The sequence below is a fragment of the Oryza glaberrima genome, chromosome 3 (genome assembly GCF_000147395.1).
Source record: "Oryza glaberrima chromosome 3, OglaRS2, whole genome shotgun sequence".
NCBI lineage: Eukaryota > Viridiplantae > Streptophyta > Magnoliopsida > Poales > Poaceae > Oryza > Oryza glaberrima.
In genome coordinates this window covers 32,003,835-32,029,794 of record NC_068328.1, presented here as the reverse complement: position 1 = coordinate 32,029,794, position 25,960 = coordinate 32,003,835, and the positions used below count along the sequence as shown (strand labels likewise).

Sequence of the window (25,960 nt, the reverse complement as noted above, 5' to 3'; positions counted from 1 at the left end):
GCTTCCTATGAGGTAGCAAAAGACATTATTGAAAAGAAGTGATACTAAATGCCATGACATGTTTAATTAATGTCGCGGTAATGGTAATAGTTTTCACTCAGAGTTGAACAGTTATAAACCGGTGTCACTCGTAAAAACCTACTAGTAGTAAATGTAGAAAACAATAAATGTGAATAATTGTAGCAGAAGCACGAAGTAGAACTACATGTTTCAGATCTTTAACCTGACAAAGCAAATCCAGCTTGCACAGTGCACACTTCGGTAGTAAAATAGTAAAATTCGTAGTTTGCACTAGTCTGAATGACTCGATTAGTCCGAATGACTGAAATTCCACGGGGAAATCTCCGAATTTGAAGCTTTCAGCTCGAACAGTGCGAGAAATTCCATTGTTGCTAGTACTATCCTACCAAAGAATTTCTCTCTCTTTCAGATCATAAAGATCACTTCGTCCGAAAGCCAGGCAAAGATGCAGTGAAAAACTAGAGGGTAAACAAAAGAGAACAACAGCAATGGCTGGCTTTCCCGACAATGGGGGGCGCGGAAAGTGAAACGCAAGAAAAGCGCGGCGCTTTCTTGCTTATTTTTATACTAGTAGTACTACTAATCAGCTAATCAATCTCATCCTCCTCTCTGCAGCAGCAGCAGAGCGTGCCACACTGCCACGCACACAAGCACAAGCCACCGATGGCAGCAATAATGCGCACGCAGTGGCGGCAGCTGCAGCAGCGGCAGTAATGGCCGGGTTCCCGGGTGTTGGTGGTGGTGGCCACTACTAGTAGAGTAGAGTAGTAGCGAGGTGGCGTGATGATCCGGGACCGGGAGGAGTAGAGTAGACCACCCTTGATCTGCAAGGCGCGCCGCTCATTGGGTGGCCAGCGTCGACCACCGGTTTCTTGGCCCCGTCTCGCCGCGATCTGGTGGTGTGCGGGCACGGCTCTTCTTGCCAAGAAGAACACGCACCTAGAAGTTCTTGGTGCGTGTTCTTTGGGTAATTTTGTTTTGCTTCTTTTTTGTGGAGAGATTTTTGAGGTTTGGATTGGTTGGTTGCTGATGAGAAAGATTGCGGCTTTAGGTTTTTGTCTCGGTTGAGGGGCGCGGCGCCATGGGCATCTCGGCGAGGTGGCTCAAGTCGTTGGTTGGGATGAGGAAGGTGGAGAAGCAGCAGCAGCAGAGCAAGGAGAATGGAGATGGTGGGCGAGTAGCACAGGTTCTCTCATCCATTGTTCTGCTCCTTGTCCTTCTATTTTTCTTGGCATTTTTGGTTGATTTTGATGGGGGTAGCCGGGAATTCGACTAGTTAGTTCGTGTTAAAATTCGACAACAATTTGCTGAAAAGAAATGGGGAAGTGAATCTTGATCATGTCATGGGGAATTCTTTGTTGTAGTGATCAACCTGGGGTATTCGTTCTCCGCTAAATTAAGACTACAGTTGGTACTTCTTGCATTGCTTGGTTGCCTTGTGTAAATTTATGAAGTTACTGCAGATCTGGATGATAATATCTGCATCATATTTTTTTTTTGGCTTCTATGCCACTGACAAAAATGTTGAAAGATGGAAACCACTATGTCTTTTTTTTTTTAAGAAATGGAAACCATCGTGTTAACAATTTAGCATTGCATTGTTCGTATATAATAACTTTTTTTTGTTTGGCTGGGTTTGTAATAACTTGTGAACTGTGAAATTGCAGAAAAGGGACGGTGCTAACCATTTTCACTGCCAAAATCAGCACGGTCAAGACCATGATAACCTTGGAGCACCAGAAGAGTTTCCTGATGAAAATGGTCCATCAGAAGGTGATAGCAATGCACTTTCGTGCTCGGAACCCGCTTTTAGTTCACCTAACGTGCCTGTGCCTCAGACTGAAGAAGAACTCAAAGAGATCTGGGCTGCTACAGTTATTCAGACTGTGTTTAGAGCCTTCCTGGTATTGATGCTCTCTCTCTTTCTCTCTCTGCCAATTTAGTAACTAGTCCAAGTCCAATGCAAAGTATATGCAAACATAGAATTGCTGAAATGGAATTATGGATTTTCCCATGATTCCCAAATGTTTGGTTCTTCAGGCTTTACTACAAGTTTAACTTATTCTCTTCAGGCTAGGAGAGCCCGTCGGGCTTTAAAAGGACTAGTTAGGCTTCAAGCCCTTGTAAGGGGTCATATAGTGAGAAAGCAAGCTGCTATAACACTCAGGTGTATGCAAGCTTTGGTGAGGGTTCAAGCCCGTGTTAGAGCAAGGCGAGTGCGCATTGCTTTGGAAAGCCAGACGGATCAGCAAGCTATTCTACAAGAGAAAATAAATGAGACACATGTGCGGGAAATCGAGGTGAGTCGCACTTTCAGTAGTTTTCCAGGTAGGCTTGCATGCATGCTCTTCTCAATTTTCACAAGGAAATAACTGGCATGAAAGTGCAGTGATTTGGCTTGAGTTGTTTACTTATGCTATTTACCTTAAAAATGCAGGATGGTTGGTGTGATAGCATAGGATCTGTGGAAGATATCCAAGCAAAACTATTAAAGAGGCAGGAGGCAGCAGCCAAACGCGAACGAGCCATGGCCTATGCTCTAACTCACCAGGTAACTTTATCAAACATTTTACACCAGGACAATACTCAGCTATGATTATCCAATTAATCATATGAACCATGGATTATAGCGTATACTGTAGTGCACCAATCAAATTGGTCTGCATCCAAGTACAGCTTCTTGATATCATGAAAGTAATCGACTCACTGTCATCTCCAGCATGTAACAACAAGCATGCTTGCTAAGTTGCTATTGCTGGATTCCAAACGTTGCTTTCATGGATAACAGATGATGTTGTCTCTCCCTCCAAGTTAGCCTAATAATTAGGCTGCTTGTTGTTTCCGACTTTCTGTACTGTTCTGCTTCTGTTGGTTAGCGTTTAATTGTAATTTCACTATGTAGCTAAGATGAGACCTATTTGCATGCTCCTTCTGGAGAAAAAGAATCCAATCATGATAAATGAAATTATTTAGACAGTTCACCGTATGTTGGAGAAGTAAGAAAAGGGAGCCTTTTTCCAGTATGTGGTTGAGGTCAAATAATTTTTTCAAGCAGTAACCCCTTCCAGAAATAAGATGAATTCATATCTCTAAAAGTTTTCATTGGTTCAGGTAGTAGATTAAGAATTTTTCTAGTCCTTCCCATCATTGATGTCAGATACACTGTCCCAATGACTCTGTAAGAACTGATCTCTCATCAGTTGTGGCCACATCTCAAGTCACTTTGTGTTGGTCTTTGGTGTGCTTCCATACTTTTTGAGGGCTTAATTCCATTTCTGATAATAAAATAAGACTTAAAGGGAGGTCATTAAAAAACTTGACACCTGAACCTATTTTCCTCCTTTCGCAGTGGCAAGCAAGGCAACATGCAGCCATTACAGCATTTCAACCTGACAAGAACAGCTGGGGCTGGAATTGGCTAGAGAGATGGATGGCTGTTCGTCCATGGGAGAGCCGATTCCTGGGCTCTTATGCAGCAGATGGAATTCCTGTTAGTAGTGGAGCAATGCAAGACGAGGAAAATGCTGTCTATACTCCACATAAGAAACATGTTAGAAGACAAACTTCAACACTTCATTCAAACATACTGAACCAGAAGACCTGCCTACCAAACTCAGAGGGCGGTGGTTCCTCATCGAACCGGTCTGGTGGTTTGGCATCGGCTAAGTCAAAACTGAAACTGTCATCCAGAGAAGGATGTGATGAAATTTCGGCTCGTCCTTCGGGACTTGGAACTAGGTCGAGTAGTAATCCTAAGGAGAGGACTGGGCATTTAGATCCTCAAGGAAATAAGAGATTCTCCTTACCTGCCAGCTGTGAGTACAAATCTCGCATCATCTGCATGTGTTCATGTTAAGCCTTTTCTCCTCCTTGTGACATAACTGACCTTATCTAGTATACAATGTTTCTTAAGGCTCAAACTCATACACTTGCAATTTTCTAACCAAATTTCCCTAACTCTCAGGTGTCGAAGCAGGCAAGCGCATGACGAATAAATCTGCGGTTAACCGGTCCCTAAAGGTCACTAAACATCATCTTGCCAGTTCAATTGAGTTGCCTAGAAGAGTTGAGCTGCAGACTTGACAGCCAATCCAATTATCCAAAGAGCATCCATAGTCATTGGCAACATTTTCACCTGAGATATCGTTCATGGATAAATTGGCAGCCTTGGACTGTGATGATCTATCCAATATTTCAAGAAATTTGCTTTGCATTCATCGCAGCTTTTCTTGGCCATATAGATATGCAGGCTCAACTGACCATCTCATGAGAGATGAGACCAGTTGGTAGAAGTACAAATATGTGTCTGAGAGGAGGGAACCGTACATATAGAGTTTTACTATTTGTTTAGTGTTGTAGTACTTGTAAGGTGTAACTAAGACTATGTAATAGTAACAACTTTGTGTTTTTGATTGGTGTACCTATGAATCGTGTTGGTCCATGCCATGCTACTGGTACAGTTTTTATTTGAGAATTTCTATTGTTTTGCCATTGAAAAGTTATCTGTTCTAAGAGCAACTCCAATGGCTGGCCAAGTTAAAATTTAGCAAGTATGGAGAAAAAATACCCTCCAACAGCCTCTCTATCCTGTTAGCTAAGCCATCTGAATGGCCAAATTGTACCTCTCACTAACTTGGAGAGTCACTCTGACTGGCTATTCGTGGGCCCCACCACTCTCCCTCCCACCCCATCTCTCTCTCCCCGTCGCACCCGCAAGAAGGCAGCGACGGGAACCGCACGACGACGACGGCACGGAGGAGCGAGGCGCCGGAGCCAACCGCGCCGGCCGCCGCCGGCCGCGCCCGCCGCCGTCGTCCGCGACGGCTAGGAACCGCACGACGGCGACGGCATGGAGGAGCGAGGCGCCGGAGCCAACCGCGCCGGCCGCCGCCGCCCGCGCCGTCCCCAGCCGCGCCGCCGTCCAAGACGGCCGCCGCCGTCGCCTGCGTCGTCCCCAGCCGCGCCCGCCGCCGCCGTCTGCGCCTACCGCCGCCCGCGCTGTCCCCAGCCGCGCCCACCGCCGCCGTCCGCCGCCGCCGCTGTCCGCCGCCGCCGCCGTCTGCGCCTACCGCCGCGCGCCCGCGCTGTCCCCAGCCGCGCCCGCCGCCGCCATCCCTAGCCGCGACTGCCGCCGCTGTCCGCGCCGACCGCCGCCACTGTCCCCAGCCGTCTCGGGAGTGTGTAGAGGGAGAGAGAGAGGAAGAGGAAGAGGGGGGAGAAAGACGAGGAAGAATGGGTATAGAGGCTGACGTATGCGTCCTGCTGTCATAGACTCAAAATAGAGAGGATAGATGGAGAAGCTGTTAAAGTAAATAATAAATTTGACTTGACAAATGAGATGAAGAGTTGGCTAAATAGACATTTGGAAAGTCGAATTTAGAGAGAGTGTTGGAGATGCTCTAACAAATTACAACATCAATTACAAAAGGGTTTTCTCTATCTAATAATCGAAATATTCTAGTAGCAAAAATGTACTACCACCGCTTCATCTAGTATAATTTTTTTTAGGAAGAACTAGTATAATTTTTTTTAGGAAGAACAACTTCAATTTATATTGTCCAGAATCTTGAAAGTGTTTGATTCAGCTCTAACTCTATGGAACAAGAATCTCGCAGTAAGAGTTTGTTTGGCATGGCTCCAGCTGTATCTCTTCTGGAGCTAGAATCCAGTCAAATAGTTTCAACTCTACCTAAAATAGGAGTGGAGTTGGTTGGAGCGCTATCACAAAATGAACTAGAGATGTGAAGCTAGTTTTAGACTGCTCCATAACTTTAGATCTATCTTCTGAAATTAAATTTAAAAGTTAGTGCTTTACCAGACGGATCATACAAGCTTTACCAAGCCCTTAAAAATAATTCTTTTTTTCCCCAAAGTAGTACTAATACTAATAATCAGTTTTATCTCCGAACAGATAGAAGTACACAAGGCCCATGAGGACTACGGGGCCTAAGAAGCAGCGAGCCCAACAAGCAAGCAACCGCTTTTTTAGCCTTTTATTCCTTGCCTCCCCACGACGCGTTTCTTCGTGAGCTGTAGTAACTAGCAACAGCAAAGCCAAAGCCCCTCTCGTCAACGACCTCGTCGCGGCCGAGGCACCCAATTCGCGCCGGCCATGGCGGTGGCGACGCTGTCGTCGAGGTCGAGGCGCGCGTGCGCGGAGGCGGCGTCCGTGCTCCTCGTCCTCCTCGTCATCGCGCCGTCGGTGGCAGCCGGGGGCGACACCAACGGCGTGTACGAGCCGTGCGCGGACGCGGCGGTGCAGCGCGGGGACGGGTTCACCTTCGGCGTGGCCTTCGCGGCGCGCGGCGACTTCTTCTCCGGCGGCGTGCAGCTCTCCCCCTGCGACGGAAGGCTGTCGCTGGCGTCCAAGGGCGCCAAGCTCGCGGTGTTCCGCCCCGAGGTCGACGAGATTTCGCTCCTCACCGTCAACACCTCCGCCGGCGGCGGCTTCGACCCGGTAACTAAGGCCCTGGTCGACTTTTCACCTCTAGAAGCTTCGTGTTTTCATGCTTAATGTCGATTTTTATGTCAGATGGTGTATACACACGAGGAACCCTAACTGACTGCACGGTTGCGTATATCAGGAACCCGTAGTTTGGCATAAACGCATAAAGAACCAGTCCTCTAGTTTCTTCTCTTTCATCTAATTTTATATAGACACAATTCCTTTTCAATAAAGAATTTATGCTGTCAGTTTCGTCAGGCAATAGGTTTTAGTTAGAATCAAACACCTTAATTGCCTAGTGAGAAACAGAGAAACGAAGAACTTGTCGGTGAATTGTCACTTTGTCATGAACATTGGCAATCACGACCTGCTTGGGGAGGATGAAGACAAAAGTTGGGGGGAGCTGGATTGTGTGTCCCATATGGATTTGATACAGCACCATTTTTTGGACTCTTTGTAGGAGCTCTAGTAACACAGATGGAAATGGTCCCATGAACATGCTTCTCTGTTTTTCTGTGGGCCAAGTGTCGGTTTATCTGCTTTGATGATGAAATTATTCAATGGGTTGTGCTCTATGGTTTGGAAATTTTTATTCTAATTGATTGAACATAGAGAAGCTACAGTACTACCGATTGTTTAATTACCAACATGTGTTAAAATGGTTTAGCTGTGCTTGACATTTTAGATAAGGGCTAATCATCACGATGGAGGCCATCATTTTCTGTTTTCTACCTGATTTGTTGATCGCAGTTTTGTTCGTATTACACTACGAAAGTCCTATTGATTGGCCATAGCATGTCAAATTCTCAATTGCAAGAATAAGCAGTGCTATTGCGTAAGAATGGTTTTTGTTGTACTGTTAGGAGATTACTGTGGTAACCTGCGGTTAATGGCAAACTGTTGCGCACACTTTCCACTGTTTCGGCCAGCAAACCACACACCATCTTTTGAAGCATTTAGCATTGTTGTAGTGGTACTTTCTTACCCATAAGTGATTGGTCTTCATATGATTGTCCTTTTTTTTAACTGTTTTTAGCTCAATATAATGAAGCCACTTGTGTTTCTAATTGGCCACTATTTTGCTATGTGCCAGGCAACTTCTGGTGGCTACATGGTAGCTTTTGCTGGGAGGAAATATGCAGCAAGATCACCTCCGGTTTTCGTCAGTAACAGCTCATACACCGTGACCAGCTTTACCCTGGTGCGATCCATAACCCGCACCCTGCATTCTGAACATTCTATCTTCACCTATTTCTCCAACTGATCATTCGACCAACTGAATTCTGTTTCTTAGGTGTTTGAGTTCAACAAAGGCACACTTCAGAACCTGTACTGGAAAGCCAACGGCTGCTCTGCTTGCTCCGGGCAACCCTCCTTCACCTGCGTCGATCAGAGCTGCGCGATCAGCACGGCGAACTGCACGGGCAAGGGCGGCACCGTGGATTGCAGCCCCGGGATTCAGCTCGCCTTCTCCGGCACTGACAAGCACGAAGCCGTCCTCAACTCGTGGTATGAGGTGTCCAAGCTCCGGCAGTACTCCCTGGTTGGGCTCTTCTCCAACCTCAAGGACTCACTCACCAGCCAGTTCAGCATCTTCTTCTAGCTCCAGCATGTTCTTCTAGCTTTTTCGAGCTCGCATTTCTCTTCGGCCATCTTGGTGTATATGTCAGTTTCGTGTTAAGGTAATAATGTTATCTATTTATATATAGTCCAGTGGTTGCTGTTTGTAAAGAAAAAAAAGACGACAAATTTTGTAAATCAGCTCTCTGTGTATGTACCTGGTTTTATATGAGACGATATATCAGTTAGGGCGTGTTCTAACGGAATGATTGGACTTCTTAGCTACAATTACTTGTAAGGATGAACTAAATATTTTATAGTACTCCCTTCGTTTTTTAATAGATTACACCGTTAACTTTTGGCATGTTATTTAACCGTTTGTTTTATTAAAAAGAATTATATAAATGTCATTTATTTTGTTGTGATTTGTTTTATTATGAAAGAACTTTAAGTATGTTTTATACTTTAACATGTTTATACTATTTATTTTGAATAAGACGAATTGTCAAACGTTATTCTAAAAGGCATCAACATTATCTCTTATAAATTTGCACGTTCGCGAAAAAATTATCTCTTATATAAAACGGAGTTAGTATAATGCTAAAAAAAATAGCTAGAACAAGTTGTATAAGCAATGCTGATGCAGAATTTTCTCTGAGAAAATCGTTTGAGCATAACACAAATAATCCATATCTTTCATAAGTTCTTTTAGAACACGCCTTAAATTTTCGCCTATGACTTTACTGCTTTTCTGGAGAATGAATTGCATCGCACATAGTCGAATGCTCGAATAAAAGGATAAAATGCAGTTTCAAATGCAATGATATTTAGAAGAATCAGATATGTATAATAATAAAGACGATCAACTAATCATACAGAAGTAATTACAATCACGAAAGAAAAAACCCGACAAAAAAATAGAAATCTCTCACTATGAAGTATGAACTCAACATGGACTATCATACGACCATCATGCCGTTGGCGGCGGCGGCGACGGCGTCGCCGGCGCCGGCGAGCTGCTGCTGCTCTTGTTGTTGTTGACGAACTTGAGCACGATGGGGAGGACGACGACGAGGATGAGGACGAGCAGGATGATGATGGCGATGCAGGTCCACTTGCGGGTGCTCTTCTGATGCTTCCGCGCCACCACCAGCTGCTCGCGGCCGCGGTCGACGAAGGAGCGCGCGCGGCCGACATGGGTCTCGATGTCGTCGAGCTGCTCCCCCTGCGCCGCCACCAGCACGGCCATGTCGTTGAACACCTGGTGGAGCTCGAGCAGCGAGCGTTCCAGCTCCGCCACGGCGCCGTGCCGCTCCTGGATCTCGGCGACCACGCCGAGCACCTCGCCGCGGCCCTGCTCGGCGATCGCGCGCTGCAGGAACCGCTCCCCTTCCCCGGTCTCGGCGAGGTTGTCGAGCGTCGCCTCGTCGGGCTGCTCGCCGGTGACGGTGTAGTACCGCCGCGCCACGGTCTCCCGGTACTCGGAGGAGATGCGGGCGCGGAGGGAGGAGAAGGATTCCATGGAGTCGCGGAGCTTCTTGCGGAGGCCGGCGACGACGGAGGTGCGGGTGCGGTCGGTGGAGGAGCCCGGGCCGCACCCGGGGACGGAGCGGTTGGCGGCGTTGGCGCGGTCGAGCGACTCGAGGCGGAGCTTCACCACCTTGGCCTTCTTGATGGCGGCGGCGACGTCGGCGTCCATGCGCGCCCGCAGCGCGCGCACCGCCGCCGCGTCGTGCAGCGACTTGCCCCCCTCGTTGGCGTCGTGGAGCGACCGCTGGATCCGCTCCAGGTCGCGGAGCTCGTCCTTGATCGACTCCACGTCCTCGAAGAACCTATCAAGGCTCGCCCCCGCCGCCGCCCCCGGCGGCGGCGCCATCTCCACGCCGCCGCCCGATTCAATATCCCCGTCGCCGCCGCCGCCGCCGCCGCCGGTGCGCTTCCACGAGCTAGAGAAGAGATTGTTCATGGCTGCAGCAACTCACTAGAACACAAGATCGGCCACGATTTGCTCCGGTTTCTTGGATCGGGAGGAGGAGGGAGGAGTTAAGAGGGGGGAGGAGGAGGAGACGCGGAGTTGAAGGGGTCGGAGGGGTCTCGTCTCGTTCACGCGAGGATGGAGTTGAAATGGCGACGTGAGGTGGCGCGGGGGGGGAGGGATTGGGAAGGTGGGAGGAAGGAGGGAGATGAGATGGCCGCGGCGCGGGCGGGTGGCGTCGCGACTCGCGAGCGCCGCCCAGTCCAGGCCTCCCTCGTGTGCACTGCCCGCGCGGCGCTCGATCACGCGGTGGCGTGTGGTGGCGCGCCGGGGGCGTCCAGATTGTGCTTTGTTTCAAACCTAACCACGCAACCTCAGAGGGGCCGGTGCATTTAACTTTTTTTTACCACTTTAAAGATGCGATAATTAAGAATTTACGTCTCACGATCTTTTATATGGATCCGGTGACAAACTCTTAATTGACCATTTATATGACTGACAAATAGTTAAATATCTTTATGTGAAATGGAGCACGGATTTCATTTCATTTTGTGAAAAAAAATAGGTCATGTTTTGCACAACTCTAGATCCACGACATATTTGAACTTTGTACATTACATTAAATTATAATGGTTTAAATTTTAAAATTAATTTAAAATAGAAATAAAATGATATATCTAAATATTAGCAATGTAATGGTTGATTTATTAGATCATAAATTTGTAAAACTAGAAATTACCGGTTCCGAAAAATCTTGGAACCCGAACCGTATAAAAAGGGCCTTATGAAAGCTTATCAGGTAACTGTAAACTTCAAATCATGCCAATAAATTTGTCAAGAGTAAAAAAAAAAATGCTACTGGTAGTATTATAAAACTGCTACTGGAGTTTGTAAGACTGGAGAATGGAGATGCATGGCATCAGGATCAGCCATAAGCCGTAGGCGATCATTCAGCTGGTCGTTTTTGACCGGATCAACCAGAGCGAGCAAGGGCACCTGTGCATGCAAGTGTGCAGCTTGACTTGACCACGACAATATAAAAAGGAGAGAGAACAAAAGACCGAAAATAAAACCAAGTATGGGTGTGTTTAGTTCATGCTAAAATTAAAAATTTGGTTGAAATTGAAACGATGTGACGGAAAAGTTGAAAGTTTGTGTGTGTAGAAAAGTTTTGATGTGATGGAAAAGTTGAAAGTTTGAAGAAAAAGTTTGGAAGTAAACTCGGCCTATATACATAATAATTCCATCAGTTGCAGAGTTCGGCCCCCTTTGATTAAAAGGAAATTCATAGGATTTTTAGAGGATTTCATTCCTATAGGAATTTTTCCTACAAAACCCTTTGAATCAAAGGAATGAACCCTATAGAATCCTATGAAATTCCTATGGAATGCCTCTTCCCATACAAGTTTTGGAGGAATTTTAACAAGAGGTAGAACCTTATGGAAAAAATCCTTCGAGTCTTTATCTCTCCTCAAATTCCTGTGTTTTTTCTGTGGTCCAATCAAACGGTCATTTTTATGTTTTTCTTGTGTTTTGCAATCCTCTATTTTACACTTACATTACATTTCTGTTAGAATCTTATGTTTTTTCTATTTCTCCGTTTTTTTATTCCCGTGATTTAAAGGGGCCCTTCGTTTATACAACTTGCTGGGTTGGTAGTTGGTACTGGTCGTCATCCACCGTTGGATGTCTCAGTTATCACATGCCAAACTGCCAATCATGGATGAACCCTCGCAATTCTGCTTGCTATGCTATGTTACCACGCTACAAACCAAACCGGGTCAGGCCAACCCAAGGCGGCAACGCTGACCGTCTCAATCGATCACAAGTACGTGAACGTGACGCCTTTTGATTGATTGCCCCACCTCACATGTACTATAATACTCTTTTTATTTTTCCATTTCAATATAAGAATTATGAATATAAACATAGACATGCTCAGATTTATAATACTAAGATATAATAAATTTAAAAGCTGTTACATATTATAACAGAGAAAGTAACACATTTGGATGTCGACGGCATTGACGTCTTATTTCTTATTTTAATTTTTTATAAGGCGTTGCTTACTTCAGCAGAGGGAGTACTAATGACACTATTATTATTACTAGTACTACTCACTCTGGGATTACTATAGTGATGCATTGATGTGCTCTCTCCGTTGACCTCTCCTTGTTTTGCTTTACGAGCTTTGCATGCTGTTGAGGATTCTAGCAACTGACGCACATGTGCATGCGCAAATTCCACTTAGAGCATGTACAATACCAGGCTATAAGCCAGCTGCAAACATATTTTAATAGAATAAAAGATAAGAGAGAAGAGCAGCGGGCTACAAATCTGTAGCCAGCTACAGCACGGACTTCAAGACGCAATGTATGTATGACAGTGGGACCATATGCTAATAGTATAGTAAGCAACTATTGTATGAATTGGCTATTAGATTGGCTATAGATGAATTGGAGTTAGTAGTTGGCTATACTATTAACCTTGCTCTTAGGGCACCCGCAATGGTTATCTGTAGGCTCTCTATAAGAGATCCACGTCAGTATATTTTCCTATTTAGAAGATATTAAATGAAGAGATAGAGCAAAGCTATCTACTAAATTAGAGATAGTCTATAGAGAAAAACGAGGCAATACATGAGAGAGCTATAGATACCCATGTAGACATACTATTGAGGTGGTTTACTATTAATCTAGTCTATTGCTGAGATGTACATATTTTATAGAGAGCACCTTACTTTACCATTGCGGGTGCTCTTATCCAACCCTCGTAGATTGTACAGAGTTGCAAGGAACACTTCAGGGGGCAGCACTGAATTGCACAGATACAACAATATATAGAAAATTGACGGATAATATGATTTTTGCGATATAAACGAATGAAAATTAACTACTACTACAGAGTTGAAATTTTGTTTTAGAAAAGTATTTCAAGAAAATTTTATATAGAATTTCTTTTGGCATCAAATACTCCGTTTAGTAGGGAAACATGCAAACAAAAATCTAAAATCTAAATAATACTCCCTCCGTTTCAAAATGTTTGACACCGTTGACTTTTTAATACATGTTTGACTGTCGTCTTATTCAAAAAAATTTCTGAAATATGTAAAACTATATGTGTACATGAAAGTATATTTAACAATGAATCAAATGATATGAAAATAATAAATAATTACTTAAATTTTTTGAATAAGACGAACGATCAAATATGTGTTAAAAAATCAACGGTGTTAAACATTTTAAAACGGAGGGAGTAATAATAAAAAGAACATGGCCGATGAAAATGCACGGAGTCTTACCTGTTCAAGCAGAGGTGAAGCATAATGGAGGTACGGGTGGATTTTGCATTCAGGGCTGTGTTTAGATTTAAACTTTTTTCTTTAAACTTTCAACTTTTCCGTCACATCAAATGTTTAGACACATGTATGAAATATTAAATATGGACGACAAAAATCAATTGCACAGTTTGCATGTAAATCGCGAGACGAATATTTTGAGCCTAATTATGCCATGATTTGACAATGTGGTGCTACAGTAAACATTTGCTAATGACGGATTAATTAGGCTTAACAAATTCATCTCACAGTTAACATACGAAATCTGTAATTTATTTTATTATTAGTATACAGTTTAATACTTTAAATATGTATCTATATACTAAAAAAATTTTGGCACACGAAAACACAGCACAAGACAAAAAATCTCTGCATTTGGTAGGACTTCCACTGCATCAGCTGAACACGAGGATACATTTTGTTGGTACAAGTACTTTGGCTGCAAAAAAGCTGGACTTCTAGAGGCAAGGCTACAAGAGGCTGTCGATTCATAAATACACAAATAAAACAAGATGCTATTTTGTCAAAGGTACAGTCACGATTAGCTGAACTACTTCTGGAACGTGCAAGAGTCACGAACTTGCATTTTCCGGTTTCAGCTTGGAGACTGTTAGTAGATGAAAGTATCAAACAAGACAACCGCAAATCATTTTCTATTATATAGAATCTTATAAAAACATCACAAGATAATCCGGCAAACAAACTAAGCCAATGGAAATAAAATAACTTCGTATGATCTGGGATTCAAAGCAACACTATATGATGAACATCACAATTAGCCAGGCAAAACTGCCGCCCGTGGAGCATCTCAAGTATCTAATTTCCTCAAAAGTACAATATGACTGAAAACTATGGACAGATACTGCATCTGCGAGTTGTCTCAAAGTTGACAAGGATTTACAAGAACAATGTAAGAACCTATAGGCTACAGCAACAATCGGCAAACCAAAGCTTTTGTTGTCTGCATCCTTCCTAGCACCAAAATTTCACCGACAATGGTATACATCTAATCGCCAGAATTACCCTTGAAAAGAACTTGTATAACTGTGCTAGTATTGAAACTGGAATCCATGTATATTCATTCTATACTCAACCGTGAACTTACAGGTACACATCTTCACCAGTCACCACTCCACTGGTTTGGGTTGGTCAGATTGTATATCTTTACCCAGCATCCAAGGAACGAGTTTCTTCATGAGAAGGTTGTCTCACTGTCTCACACCATCCTTCCTTGCAGTTCATCAAGCATCCTGAAGAACAGTGACATAAAAAGGATGCCCTTGGCCACCACCGGATCTTTGATTTTCATCCACCTGTCCTACCTCGGATGAATGCACTTTCCATTGTAGCTGATAATTCGAAAGATTGTATGTTCCAGGCATAAATATGCACACTTTTAGAGGAACTTTAGTGGAAGTGTCAGGTTTCAGGTCAACTTGAGCAGAACTCAATGAACACCAAACAAAAGGTGAAATGCTCTCTGATGGCTGTTTCTGATAATGTGTCCCCTTGGCAGTAGAGATAGCTTTAATGTCATTTTCCAGCGATACATCATACCATCCACCCTGATTACTATTAGAATCTTGCAAATTGACAGTTTGGCTTTTATCTGGCACGCTGTCATAGGTAACTACTCTCGCTGAAATATTATGTTGCACAGAATTATGAATTACCAACTGGATGTTTGCTTCACAGTAAGACTTTGAGAAATCATGAGTAATTGTTCTAGGCCCTTCCATAAACCACCATATAGGACTCTGGTCGATAGCACTGAGAAACAGCAGATGGTATCAGCACATTAAAGTCCAGAGCCCAACAGAATTTGTCGTAACAAAGGTTCTACAATCTAGCACTTACCTGCAATGGCACACATGATGAGAGAGTAGTTGAACGTCTGGATCTGACTTGGAATAGTTACCACCTACTGCTTTCGAGATCAGAATAAAATCAAGAAGGTCCCGTGGTCCCTGGACAGTGATGGCACCAATATATATGTCATCATTTGACTAAGTGATGGTAAACTGTATGAAAACAAAAACATATGCATCCAATTTCTCATCATTTTTCGAGCCAAATTTTGTTGATTCCAACTTGAAGATTAGGGTAACAAATCCTTGATAGCTGGAAAAAGTACCACCAAGTGGGTGCAAATGCCTTTATAGTCTTTAACAGAACTCACCTTAGCCAACCTTCCCTGTTGGTATCTCTCTTGATAGTGGAAATTGGTAATAGGAGATTGGGAAACATCAAACTCCTCAGTATTGCTGTTGCCCTCATGAGATAAAAAAAGCATATCACTTCTACAAGAACTGTTTTCAGCTTCTTTACAAGAATTTGTACCTAAATCCTGAAAAAAAGAGATGCATTTTAAAAAATATAATACAGTTTTAAACTCTACAATGTAATGGGCAAAAAAAGAATATATAGATTTGGAAGACATGGTATGCTGCAAGTATTACCTTTATCTTGAAGAAGCACGACACAGACTGATTTGCTGATACTGTTTCAATAGAGCGGATAGAATCGCACAAAGGCAACGATGAAATTGCCCATTTACTGTCATTGCATGACAACTGATGAAGAATAAATGACTCTGAGGGAGTCCTGTTCAGGATGTCCATGCGCACAATATACTCTTTCAATCTTGATGAGCACATTCTTATAGCAAAGGACACATTAAGTGATGGAAAAACCTGCAGAGAATTGTTTAGAGATAAAAACTCACACCAGAGTAGGAAATGCTGACTATAAAAACACAGATGCTGATTAAACAAAAAAAGACACTCAAAAGCTAAAAAGGAATAAACCCATCACCTCCTTTCGAGTATTTTAATTGGTCCACTCCGTTGTGGAGCATGACAACCCTGTTTTACAGTTAGTTTCATGCAATTAAAAATATTTCCAGTTTTAAGGAATATGTTCATTTACCACCCCCTCTACCACCTTGAACTTTGCTAAGAACCCACTTACAACCCTTAACAACAAATTTAGGTGTTTAATCCACCAAATTTGCAACAAATCATGTATTATTTAAATACAAGCACAAGTCATTACCTCAATATTGTAGTGCATGCGCAATGTTCTATAAGTTATCTCACTTGGGCTCTCCATTTCATAATACAGAGATATATAAAGAGAAAAGTTCCCAGGAGTTGCAGCATGGAACCAAATAGGCCAGGAGAACGTGGCTCCTTCTTGAATTTTAATATCCTGGCAAGAGAGTACGGTGAATATTTGCAAAGAAACAGAGACCACGCATGATTTTTGCAGCATACAAGGGGGCATGCTTGAACCAACTCACTTGAGAAAATGTAAAGAGCAAACCCTTGGCATCTCCCTGAGTACGTTTTGTCGATACAGTACTAATTTCTGATTGTACATGCTTTCTTAAGCATTGGGGAAACTCGAAATCAACTTCTGATAAATCACCAGGAATTACAAATCTTGGATGGCTAAGCTTCATCTTAATATTCTGCACAACAAGATTGGGAATTATTAGTACAAAACAAGCTGCTGAAAAATTACATAAAGGACAAAATTAGTGTAAATGTCATAGAACTTCAACTAAACTTAGACCATCATAAAATCCAAACTTTCAATAAAAAGTTCTCACAAAAACTTGACGTCCTTTAAGACCATCATAGAACTCTCAACAAATTATGACCAACTAGGCCCATATGAAAGTAACATATGGTAACATCTGATATTATTCCAACTATACGGTGACTAAGACAGTTTCTATGCAGGCCAAGTACTGCCTTGTGAATTGTCATCCTGATGGCATAGCACCAAGGGGACTATAGGCTTTGGGCTACTCCACTCATCCACTGTACCTTTGCCACATTAACCAGAAGGTCATCCATGGACCATGAACGTGTGTGTGGTCCATATGGCACACAGATTACCACGTATACCTTACTAATGGTCTCAGATAGTCAGAAGTCTGACTAGTGTAAATTCATAAAAAAAGTAGTTTTGTGGTTCTGAAGAACGTGTAGTTTTCTGAAAGCCTTCTTTGAAAGTGTGGTTTGTGGTAGTTGGTTCAAATTGTGTAGTACCATTAAATTTGCTCCAAAAGTTATGCTCATTTGAGCAAACCTCGTTAAATCATTTCAAATTACTGAAAAAGAAGGGAAGAGAGTTGCAAAAATATATAGTTTGGACCTTCACAGCATATTCTGACTGGTTCCTCAGATTCAGCTTGAGTAGCCGTAAATCTCCAGCAAACGCATTTGTTGGCAAGTGATCAATACACCCCGTAAGTTTAGGTAAACCCTGGAAATAAATTAAAGTTACTCACTTATCTCAGAACAAATTATGTGAAAGAGAGCACTGGACAAGTCCGAACCTTGATTACAATCAGGGTGTTGCTCAAAGTACGACGAGGTCCCTTTTTCCCTTTCTTAGTTTTCCTTTTTGTGTCAAATTCAAAGTATTGATAGCCAACTAATAAATCTGAGAGCGTCCACCTTATCCCATGTAACTTCAGAATACCTTCAACTTTTGGAGTAACTTCAAGTTGTACCTAATAGAATTGGAAAGGAAACTGGTTATTATAATGCCTACCAAAACATTATCAGCTAAATTATGTATAACTACACATTAGTCAATTAAGTATCGCCTCTTGTCATTACAGGTCTTATTATAATTTATAACATCAGACTTAATAATTGAAGCAAATGAAAATTAAATTGAGGAAAGCCACAAGTATGAATAGTTCGAAGCAATATCAGGCCAAAAGATAAAATGCAGATCGTCCTGAATGGAAATACTATTGGCTTTACAAGAGAACTTCTATTATATCTTTTTTGGATACAATAACCACTCGGTAAGGAGTAATTGAAACAGCAAAGAAGACAAATGACAAAGTGACACATAAAGCTTTCCTCCTTTTCGTTTGATCGCCTAATATACCATTGATCAATATGGTTACAAATAGAAATAGATAGAAATAGTTGAAACAGTATTTGCTAGCGCCAAATCATTTTACCAAGGGTAGAAATTAGATTTACTAGGAAAATGGGAAGCAACCTAACAGAACTTTTGTAAGGCGATAATACTGAGTAAAGTGGAATGACAAAGAAGGCATACACTTTTAGTTTCACTTCCTCCTAACACAATGTCCAGCTTTGAAACTGTGAAATTATTTCCATCATCCTCAAATCTGTAGTGTTAAACCAGAAACATCATCGGTACCCATGAGAATTAAGGTTGGGATCCAAAGACATACATAAATAAAGCCTCAATAATTAGCAAAAAAGAAATATTACGTTGATATTGCAGGCTTTGTGTTAGCTATATCTTCCCCAGCACCTGTGGTCAGCACACTATTGACTGCACAGTAATGTGATCCATTAAAGAAATCAATGATCAACATAATTTTCTGGATATGGGGTTCTTAAGATAAAATTTTAGATCAGAGAAAAAAGAAGTACCAGCACTTGAAGCGTCCAAACTGGTGGAAAGCTGACATATTAGAGAGATGCAAGAAACAGCAACAGGAATTTGTAGAGGATTCCTAAGCTCAATCCTCACTTTTACTGCTTCTGCAATTGACAAAAAAGCAATAATTGAAACACTATATAAGAGATGCATCCATATTTCCCTCTATTGTCCGTTGGCGTTTCTATTTTGATAAATAAATTATTTTCCTTAATCCTTTAAAGTGACTTGGGGCAGATCGAGTTTGAACTCATATTTGGCTGCAATCACACAAACCTCCATTTGGACTGTTGGATGTGATATGGATGGATCAGATTCTTCTGGGTCATGAGAAGGTAGGCCTAATCTTTATACTCTTTTAAAAGGAGAAGCTGGATGATGGCACTCTCTACACCTACCACTCAACTCAAGATCATTTGGGGCTGCATAAATGTAGACATAAGTGTTCTTTGCAATATCCATTTCTTAGGAAACATTACATTCTTTACACATGTGCATATGTAATTGATTGTGCCTTATGAAATAGTGTATCTAATTTTTAGTTTTAATCAATATTATTGCTTGTTTTAACTCTACATCATATAGCATATATATTTGTATCTCTCGAAAGTCGAAATGCATGGGCATGGATGCTTGGAATTAATATTTCCAACCGACAAAGGGGATACGAGTCACCCAAACTAGTCTGTTCATCTCATCGAGTGGTCCACGTGGAAAGCTTCCACAATTACACTCAAGCTGCGCTAGATATGCCCCATGAGTCCATTGCTAATAATGTTGGATTTACTTTGCCATTTTGCTGGTTTCCAGCTGAAAGCAGCTTAACTCCAGGAAAATTCAGATGAAATTTAAGTTGATCCACTTAGGAGCAGGTTTATGGATATTGAAGATGTATTACCTCCCACAACACAAACACAGGAATCCTTGTATTTTCTCAAGTCAGGAGATTTTTCAAGCCAGTTAGTTCTAACAATAGATGATGATGGGATCATTTCTTCCTCCAGCTCCTGCCAAATGCTTTCACTAACATTAACCTGTTATTGAAGGCAACTTATACAAGTTAGAATTAGACTGCTTTAATTTCTAGATCACAAAGACAGATACATTTATTGTTAGAGAAAGAAAAGGAGTGGTTGAATCTCATAGTTATTATTTAATTGTCTATCATCAGAAATGCTTAATACATCGATTCATTTTGGTGTTCTTTTATTTCAGTTTCAGTAGCCCCACAAGAAATAAGATATATTCTACACCCTCCGTCCCAAAATATAACAACCGAGTCCAAATTTTGTCCCAAATATAGCAACAGTACTTGTAAAATGTAAATTTTACCGCTAAACTACCCACAGTACCCCTTGGCTTTATTATAGTCCAACTTGTCCGGACCTATACCTCACCAATCCCAAGGAGACAACCAAGTCTTATTCCCCCTCGCTTTAATACCCGTGCCAAAGACTAAAAACTTGATATATTTTGGGACGAAGGGAGTATTAGAGGAAATATCATAAATTCAATGTCTGATTACTCCGGAAAACTCAATGGTAAATAAAATGTCTGATTACTCTGGAAAACTGAATGGTAAATAAACTAGATATAGTCCTACAGCAGTGGAAAGTACTTACATCTGCATCTGATGCATAAGTACGATGATCTTCATATATAACTCTGAGTGATGGCATGTTGATAACAGGAAGTTGAAGCTTGTAGACATCAAATTTCTTCCCCATACTCTGTTGGTACAAAACACAAGATGAACATTGCAATAGAAGTTTGGTTCACCAAAATGAGAGCACAAATGGAGCTGGTCAAGAACCTGAACAAAATGGAAAAAATCATTGAGGAACATGCTTTGCGTTGTCAGGGACTGATGGCTGCAAGCAATGACCTCCAGCAAGTGCTTTATGGCTACATCAAATATCCCAAGGACTCCATACCACCTAGTTTACAGTCACCAGAGTTAATAATAGTTTATAGACAAGAAAAATATATGGATAAGAGCTAAAACACACAACTACCTTCCAACATTAAAATGTACATGATCATTGATATAACTCCAAGGATGTTGTTTGTAAACAAACAGAGCATTTCTGTATGCCCGAACAGCATGTTGCTTCTGCACTCAAAGATTGAATTTTCAGACTCAACAAAGATATAATATACTTCTAAAGCATTAATTAAATATCACAGCAGTAAATATAATTATAGTACACCTGATCGGATATGTAATAACTATTTCCAGCTAACACTAGGTGAAATCCATACTTCCGAAGCATAGGTGGTTTAGATAACACATAGCAACAAGCGGCTTGCTCAAGCAGTACAGCAGAATGCAATGAAGGTTCCTGAACATTAGAAAATTCCATCAATGTTGTGTAATAAACTAAAAATTCTTCCTGCAAAAAATATGAGTAAAATTTTATCAATGTATGCTTGATGCTAGATCTACCTCATTAGAAACGCGGTAGTATACACTTGATGCCTCCCTATACTGTCCTCTTGTTTTAAGCATTTCTGCCCACCAAATGCCACATCTAGTAGCATTTCTCTTCCCAGAAGATCCAATTCTCTACAAATATGAATAGAATAAACGAGAGCAATATCAAGAGAGAACAGAGAAGCACGAAGGATATCAATCATTCCAAATTTAATTAACTTCAAAAGTTGAAATTACACATAAGAGTAGCATTAATTATTTGGAATCATCCTGCCCCTTTATAGCCCTTAATCGCAAATTATGAATTCTTCAATTCTTGATATCTAGTTTCACGCATTCTTGATTATATGCCACAAAGCACACCCAACTATCAGCTCCCAAAAATAATGGGAATAAAGGAAGTCATCTATCCTAGAGATGCCACCAATGACAACTTGGATTAGAACAGTGCTAGGTGAAGCATGGCACTAATTCGGGTAAGAACAGAGCACACAGGAATTTAATGACTGGGGAACTCCATAAAATTAACTGAGTCTACTGTTGATATCATATGAATGACTATAAAACAATGCAACAGACTAGCATTTGCGCAGTAAGATCAATGACATATGATCACTCCTTGCTAAGTCAATGTTAATATCAATAGTCCTGAAAATCAGATGCAACTGTATTTAATAGACATGGAAAACTGCTTCATACAAAACTAAATAGGAACTCCTTTTCTCTTTGTGTATGACATATTGGACAGTACACAGAACACAAATTTATATCGATGGAGCTAGCATGTTAGGTTACAATTTAGAAAGAGAACCATTTAATTTAGTCTGAGAAACTAGAAGTGGACATAGAGATGAATACCAGATATGTACTAAAGGCACTGTCCATGCAATATTCAGCATCCTTCCTTGACTGGTCCAACATGAAATAGCACAGTCCACTCATTTCCTGCAAAAGACACAGACATTATCATGAAGTGACTACCTACTTGAATATTTGGCCACTGCACTCAAGCTTGATTCAGTACTCAATCAATCATCAAAACAAATTCAGGAACCATGTGCTTTAAATTTGGAAGCATACAGTATGATTCTGATATGGTGTACAAGTAAGAAGGTCTAAACTCGTGTTTGAGGTGAAAAGTATGTTAGGCTGTTAACGTAGCTGGTCCCAGGATATTCCTTAAGAATCGCCACCTTGATTGCTACTTTATTTCAAACTCAACAACACTACATAAGTAATGTCATATGTAAATCAAGGCAAGAAGTTAAAACAAGTATAAAGCACCTGCACACCAGCAAAGCGCTTCCAAGCTTTGTCAAGCTTATAATCTGTTGAGAGTAATCTATAATTGGACAAAGCAAGCTCATAGTCCCGTAACATGAAAGCATAGTCACCTAGAACTCTAATCTGTGACTCTATGGAGGTGAACGTATACCTGTTGAAGGAAAAAAAAAGTGTTACAGCAAACTACAGAATTTTTATATAGGGAAAAGGGCAAGATGTAAGTAACCACTTGCATTGGGCCATTTGCAGCTTCTGGAACATCATCTCTTTTTCTCCACCACAAGTTCTTTATTTGATTCCTAAAGCCCTTCCTTGTTGTGGCTACCTAGAAAAATGCTTAATATTATTATTATTATTATTTTCAAAAACAGAATGGTTAATCTTGTTGAGAGAGGTAAAAAAAAAGTAATGGAATAAAGAAAATACCTGCTGATTGAGGACACGGATCTTTTGCTCCATGTAGGGAATTATATGATTAGAAGCCAAATCTTGCATGAAGTCCTTTATCTGAAAAAAAACGGCTTATCTAGTAAGTATCTTGTATGGGATGGCTCTCAGAAATCAATAATTGCATGTGACACTGGATACTACAGAGGAATAACTAAAGTTCATTGATCTAATACCATACATCTGCGAGAAATATTCATTTTGTATTCTTAGCATCGATACCCATGAAAACCTTGCATACACTGAGTAATAACTACCAAGTAGGCTACTAATCTTCCCAACAATACCTACCAGGGAACAGATGAATCATTAGGTGCTACAAAATGTTGGACAATGGTTTCATGACATTCAATATGCCCAAGAAGACGGATAAGCAAATGACATGATATTCATCAAATGGGGCAATACCTCATTCAAATCATCCGTGTTAAGCCAACAAGCTCCGTCTTGGTTGTGCAAACCATGAGATTTCTGTAGTTTAGTCAAGAAAATACTGTAACTAGATTGCATATCGGCTGCACTACGTAAACACTAATGCAATTTAATCTGAAGTAGTTCTCTGTACTTACATAAGGTAACCATGAATTCTCAGCATCTGCACCATCTGCTTCTGTAGAAGAATTAATACACAACAATTTACAATCATTCAAACCAAGAGTGCTCTTCATTTCCGCTAAAATGTTCATAGCTCTTCACCAAAAGAAAAAACAAGGTCAGCAAAAAAGAAGGGGAAAATTGCATACATGACACTGTAAAATGTTGGCATTTGGCATATGACATTATATCATTGTTTGGCTAGAGAACACTATAAAACTGAGAGAACATGTTCATTAGTAACAGGTTGCTAGGCTACGCAAGAACTAATGTAAACATAATAACTGAGTGAAGAATATACATCTCTTGTGGTCCATCTTGTTGATCATGAAGTATAAGATAGTGCTTAAGAATCTGGGGATCCATTATGCCTTCATTTAAAAGAGAAGGTAACTGATTTGTGTTGAAGAGATCAACAAACTTGCTGATTGGTTCATTGTCCTTTGATGATACAACTAACAGACCTGTTAACAATAGTCAAAGCATGAGCAAGAACATATCCTTAAAAAAAACACCAAATAAGACGAAGTTCCAAATCTCACATGCCACAGGGTGGTCGAATGTTTCATGCTCTGAAAATGAGAGTGTACGCATCAGAGCTCTGTTGAATTTCTTAATCCACAAAGGGCACAGTTCAGCTTCAGGCTCTGGAATCAAGAGCAAAGAAAGAACCATATGTAAGATGCACCGAACAAACAGCAAACAATAATACTATTATTTCAGTTTCATATCAACTCTAAGACATGACGAAGGCAAAGAAACACTATGTTTGTAACCACCCAAATATCCCTTGTTATTTACACTCACAGCCACTGAGAAACACATCGCATATTCACACCATTTACAGGAACTTTGAGCTATTCAAAATATAATGCACACGCTCGTTTGGTATGATCACTTTGTAAAGGTACTTCCACTACCAGCGCAAAATTATAACCTAAAATTATTCTGCAAATTAAACAATCTGAATAGAAGATTATTGCTGCTCATAGTAAGTCACAGTTTGCTTCTAATGTCAAGGTGATCGGATTACGCTACTTTAAGTGATCCATAGAATTCCAACTACGGCTCCATAATTTTGCTCAAAGTAAATATGCCCACAGGTGAGAACATAACAAAATGAAGCAGTAAGGGATCTCACTGCTAAGTACATCTTCTAGCTGTGGTGGGTCTGAAAGCAGATCTGGAAGAGCACTCTCATTGGCCTCAGAAACTACTGGCTTGATCCTCTGATCCGCCACCTGCTCCAAAACAGCCAATGTCCATCAAGAGATTCATAAACCATAGGCATCCATACTGAACAAGCCCACAGCACAACCCAGAAGCTTCCAGAAAGTTCGAGAATCACCTCGTAGTCCTGCTTCCGGACGTCGGAAGCGTAGACCATCCGAATCTTAAACATCTGCAGCCTGTAAGGCTGGTCACTCGCCGTCCGCACGGGCACTGCATACAGGGGATTCCCCATGAGGTCACAGAACCCAATCGAATGAAATGCGACAAGCGTCACACACACAATTATCGGAAGCGGAGAGCATCGGGGAGGTGAATCACCGTCGATTTTTTTGAAGAGGGAGAACGGCGAGAGCATGTCGACGACGCTGAGGCCGCTCTTGCGGCAGGCGGCCTCGGCGAGCGGGGTGGTGAGCACCATCACCACCGGGGTGATCTCCTCGAGGAGGAGCCTCCCGAGGTAGCTCCTGAGCGGATCCATCGCGCCAAAAACCTAAGCCGGTGTGGCAGGCGCGCGCGCAGGCGAAGCGAAATCGCAGGAGCGCGATCTAGGGCGGGTATAGAGGTATTCCCCCACCTTCGCCGGTGCCTGCGGCGAAGGGGGTCGCCGGAGAGGGGTCCCCCGGCGACGGGGCGAGGCGGCGGTGGAAGCGGGCGCCGGTGGTGATCTGATCTGGGAGGAGGAGGGCGCCCAGAGACAGGGGAGGAGACGGCGACTAGAGGCGTACCGTGTAGCTGGCTCGACTGCGTCTGCTCGACTGTGTGGAGGGGGAGGGGAGACTGGGCTTGGGTGGGCCCGTGTAATGGGCTGCAAACTTGAAGCCCAAAGTATGAAGCCCAATTAAGCCTAGTTTGGGTAGGCTTAAACATGGGGATGGGCTGGGCTATATCTGGGCATGCACATATATTGGGTGGAAAATTCGTAAGGCCGAGCCATATAGCTTTAAATTGTTGGAATTTTAAGGCCTGTTCACTTTGTTACCAAATTTTGGCAAGATTTCTTCTATAGTTATCAAAATTTGATAACAAACTAAATGTAGATACTTTTTTAGCAACATTACCAAAATTTGGTAAGATTAAAAATAGCATCAAAGTAAACAGGCCCTTACATAAACTTTATCAGATTTTCCCGAAATTCGATTCAACTTTCACAGGGTTCAAGAAAAATTCCTCGTTTCAACGATGTTTTTT

General features: G+C 41.8%; 3 protein-coding genes across 6 annotated transcripts; 1 reads left to right on the top strand and 2 right to left on the bottom strand.

The window, feature by feature from the left end:
• Window positions 1–542: 542 nt before the first annotated feature.
• Window positions 543–8,367, top strand: LOC127767302 (protein IQ-DOMAIN 5-like). 2 transcript variants are annotated; one of them, XM_052292586.1, is made up of 9 exons: window positions 543–973; window positions 1,073–1,207; window positions 1,689–1,925; window positions 2,094–2,321; window positions 2,459–2,572; window positions 3,371–3,836; window positions 3,986–4,023; window positions 7,560–7,667; window positions 7,761–8,367. In XM_052292586.1, exons 2-9 carry the CDS (start codon window positions 1,103–1,105, stop codon window positions 8,067–8,069), a joined length of 1,605 nt encoding a protein of 534 aa, XP_052148546.1. In that variant the 5' UTR covers window positions 543–973; window positions 1,073–1,102; the 3' UTR covers window positions 8,070–8,367. The 2 variants fall into 2 exon arrangements, with proteins under 2 accessions (XP_052148546.1, XP_052148545.1); XM_052292585.1 differs by lacking the exons at window positions 543–973; window positions 1,073–1,207; window positions 1,689–1,925; ... (2 more) ...; window positions 3,371–3,836; window positions 3,986–4,023 and adding an exon at window positions 6,002–6,478.
• Window positions 8,368–8,852: 485 nt separating this feature from the next.
• Window positions 8,853–10,335, bottom strand: LOC127765892 (syntaxin-121). The gene has a single exon (XM_052290861.1). It carries the CDS (start codon window positions 9,990–9,992, stop codon window positions 8,997–8,999), a length of 996 nt encoding a protein of 331 aa, XP_052146821.1. The 5' UTR covers window positions 9,993–10,335; the 3' UTR covers window positions 8,853–8,996.
• A 3,748-nt stretch (window positions 10,336–14,083) lies between these two features.
• LOC127766731 (uncharacterized) lies at window positions 14,084–25,490 on the bottom strand. 3 transcript variants are annotated; one of them, XM_052291856.1, is made up of 28 exons: window positions 25,091–25,490; window positions 24,888–24,982; window positions 24,681–24,780; window positions 24,082–24,186; window positions 23,841–24,003; window positions 23,515–23,635; window positions 23,354–23,416; window positions 22,925–23,005; window positions 22,732–22,823; window positions 22,499–22,649; window positions 22,073–22,159; window positions 21,227–21,346; window positions 20,991–21,122; window positions 20,796–20,893; window positions 20,594–20,717; window positions 20,403–20,510; window positions 19,679–19,814; window positions 18,774–18,884; window positions 18,609–18,672; window positions 18,430–18,502; window positions 17,687–17,863; window positions 17,503–17,613; window positions 16,640–16,810; window positions 16,393–16,548; window positions 15,798–16,031; window positions 15,518–15,685; window positions 15,196–15,305; window positions 14,084–15,108 (listed from the first exon to the last, which is right to left on the bottom strand). In XM_052291856.1, exons 1-28 carry the CDS (start codon window positions 25,248–25,250, stop codon window positions 14,580–14,582), a joined length of 3,840 nt encoding a protein of 1,279 aa, XP_052147816.1. In that variant the 5' UTR covers window positions 25,251–25,490; the 3' UTR covers window positions 14,084–14,579. The 3 variants fall into 3 exon arrangements, with proteins under 3 accessions (XP_052147816.1, XP_052147817.1, XP_052147818.1); XM_052291857.1 differs by lacking the exons at window positions 24,888–24,982; window positions 25,091–25,490 and having other exon boundaries at window positions 24,691–24,751; XM_052291858.1 differs by lacking the exons at window positions 23,841–24,003; window positions 24,082–24,186; window positions 24,681–24,780; window positions 24,888–24,982; window positions 25,091–25,490 and having other exon boundaries at window positions 23,354–23,438; window positions 23,515–23,541.
• Window positions 25,491–25,960: the final 470 nt, after the last annotated feature.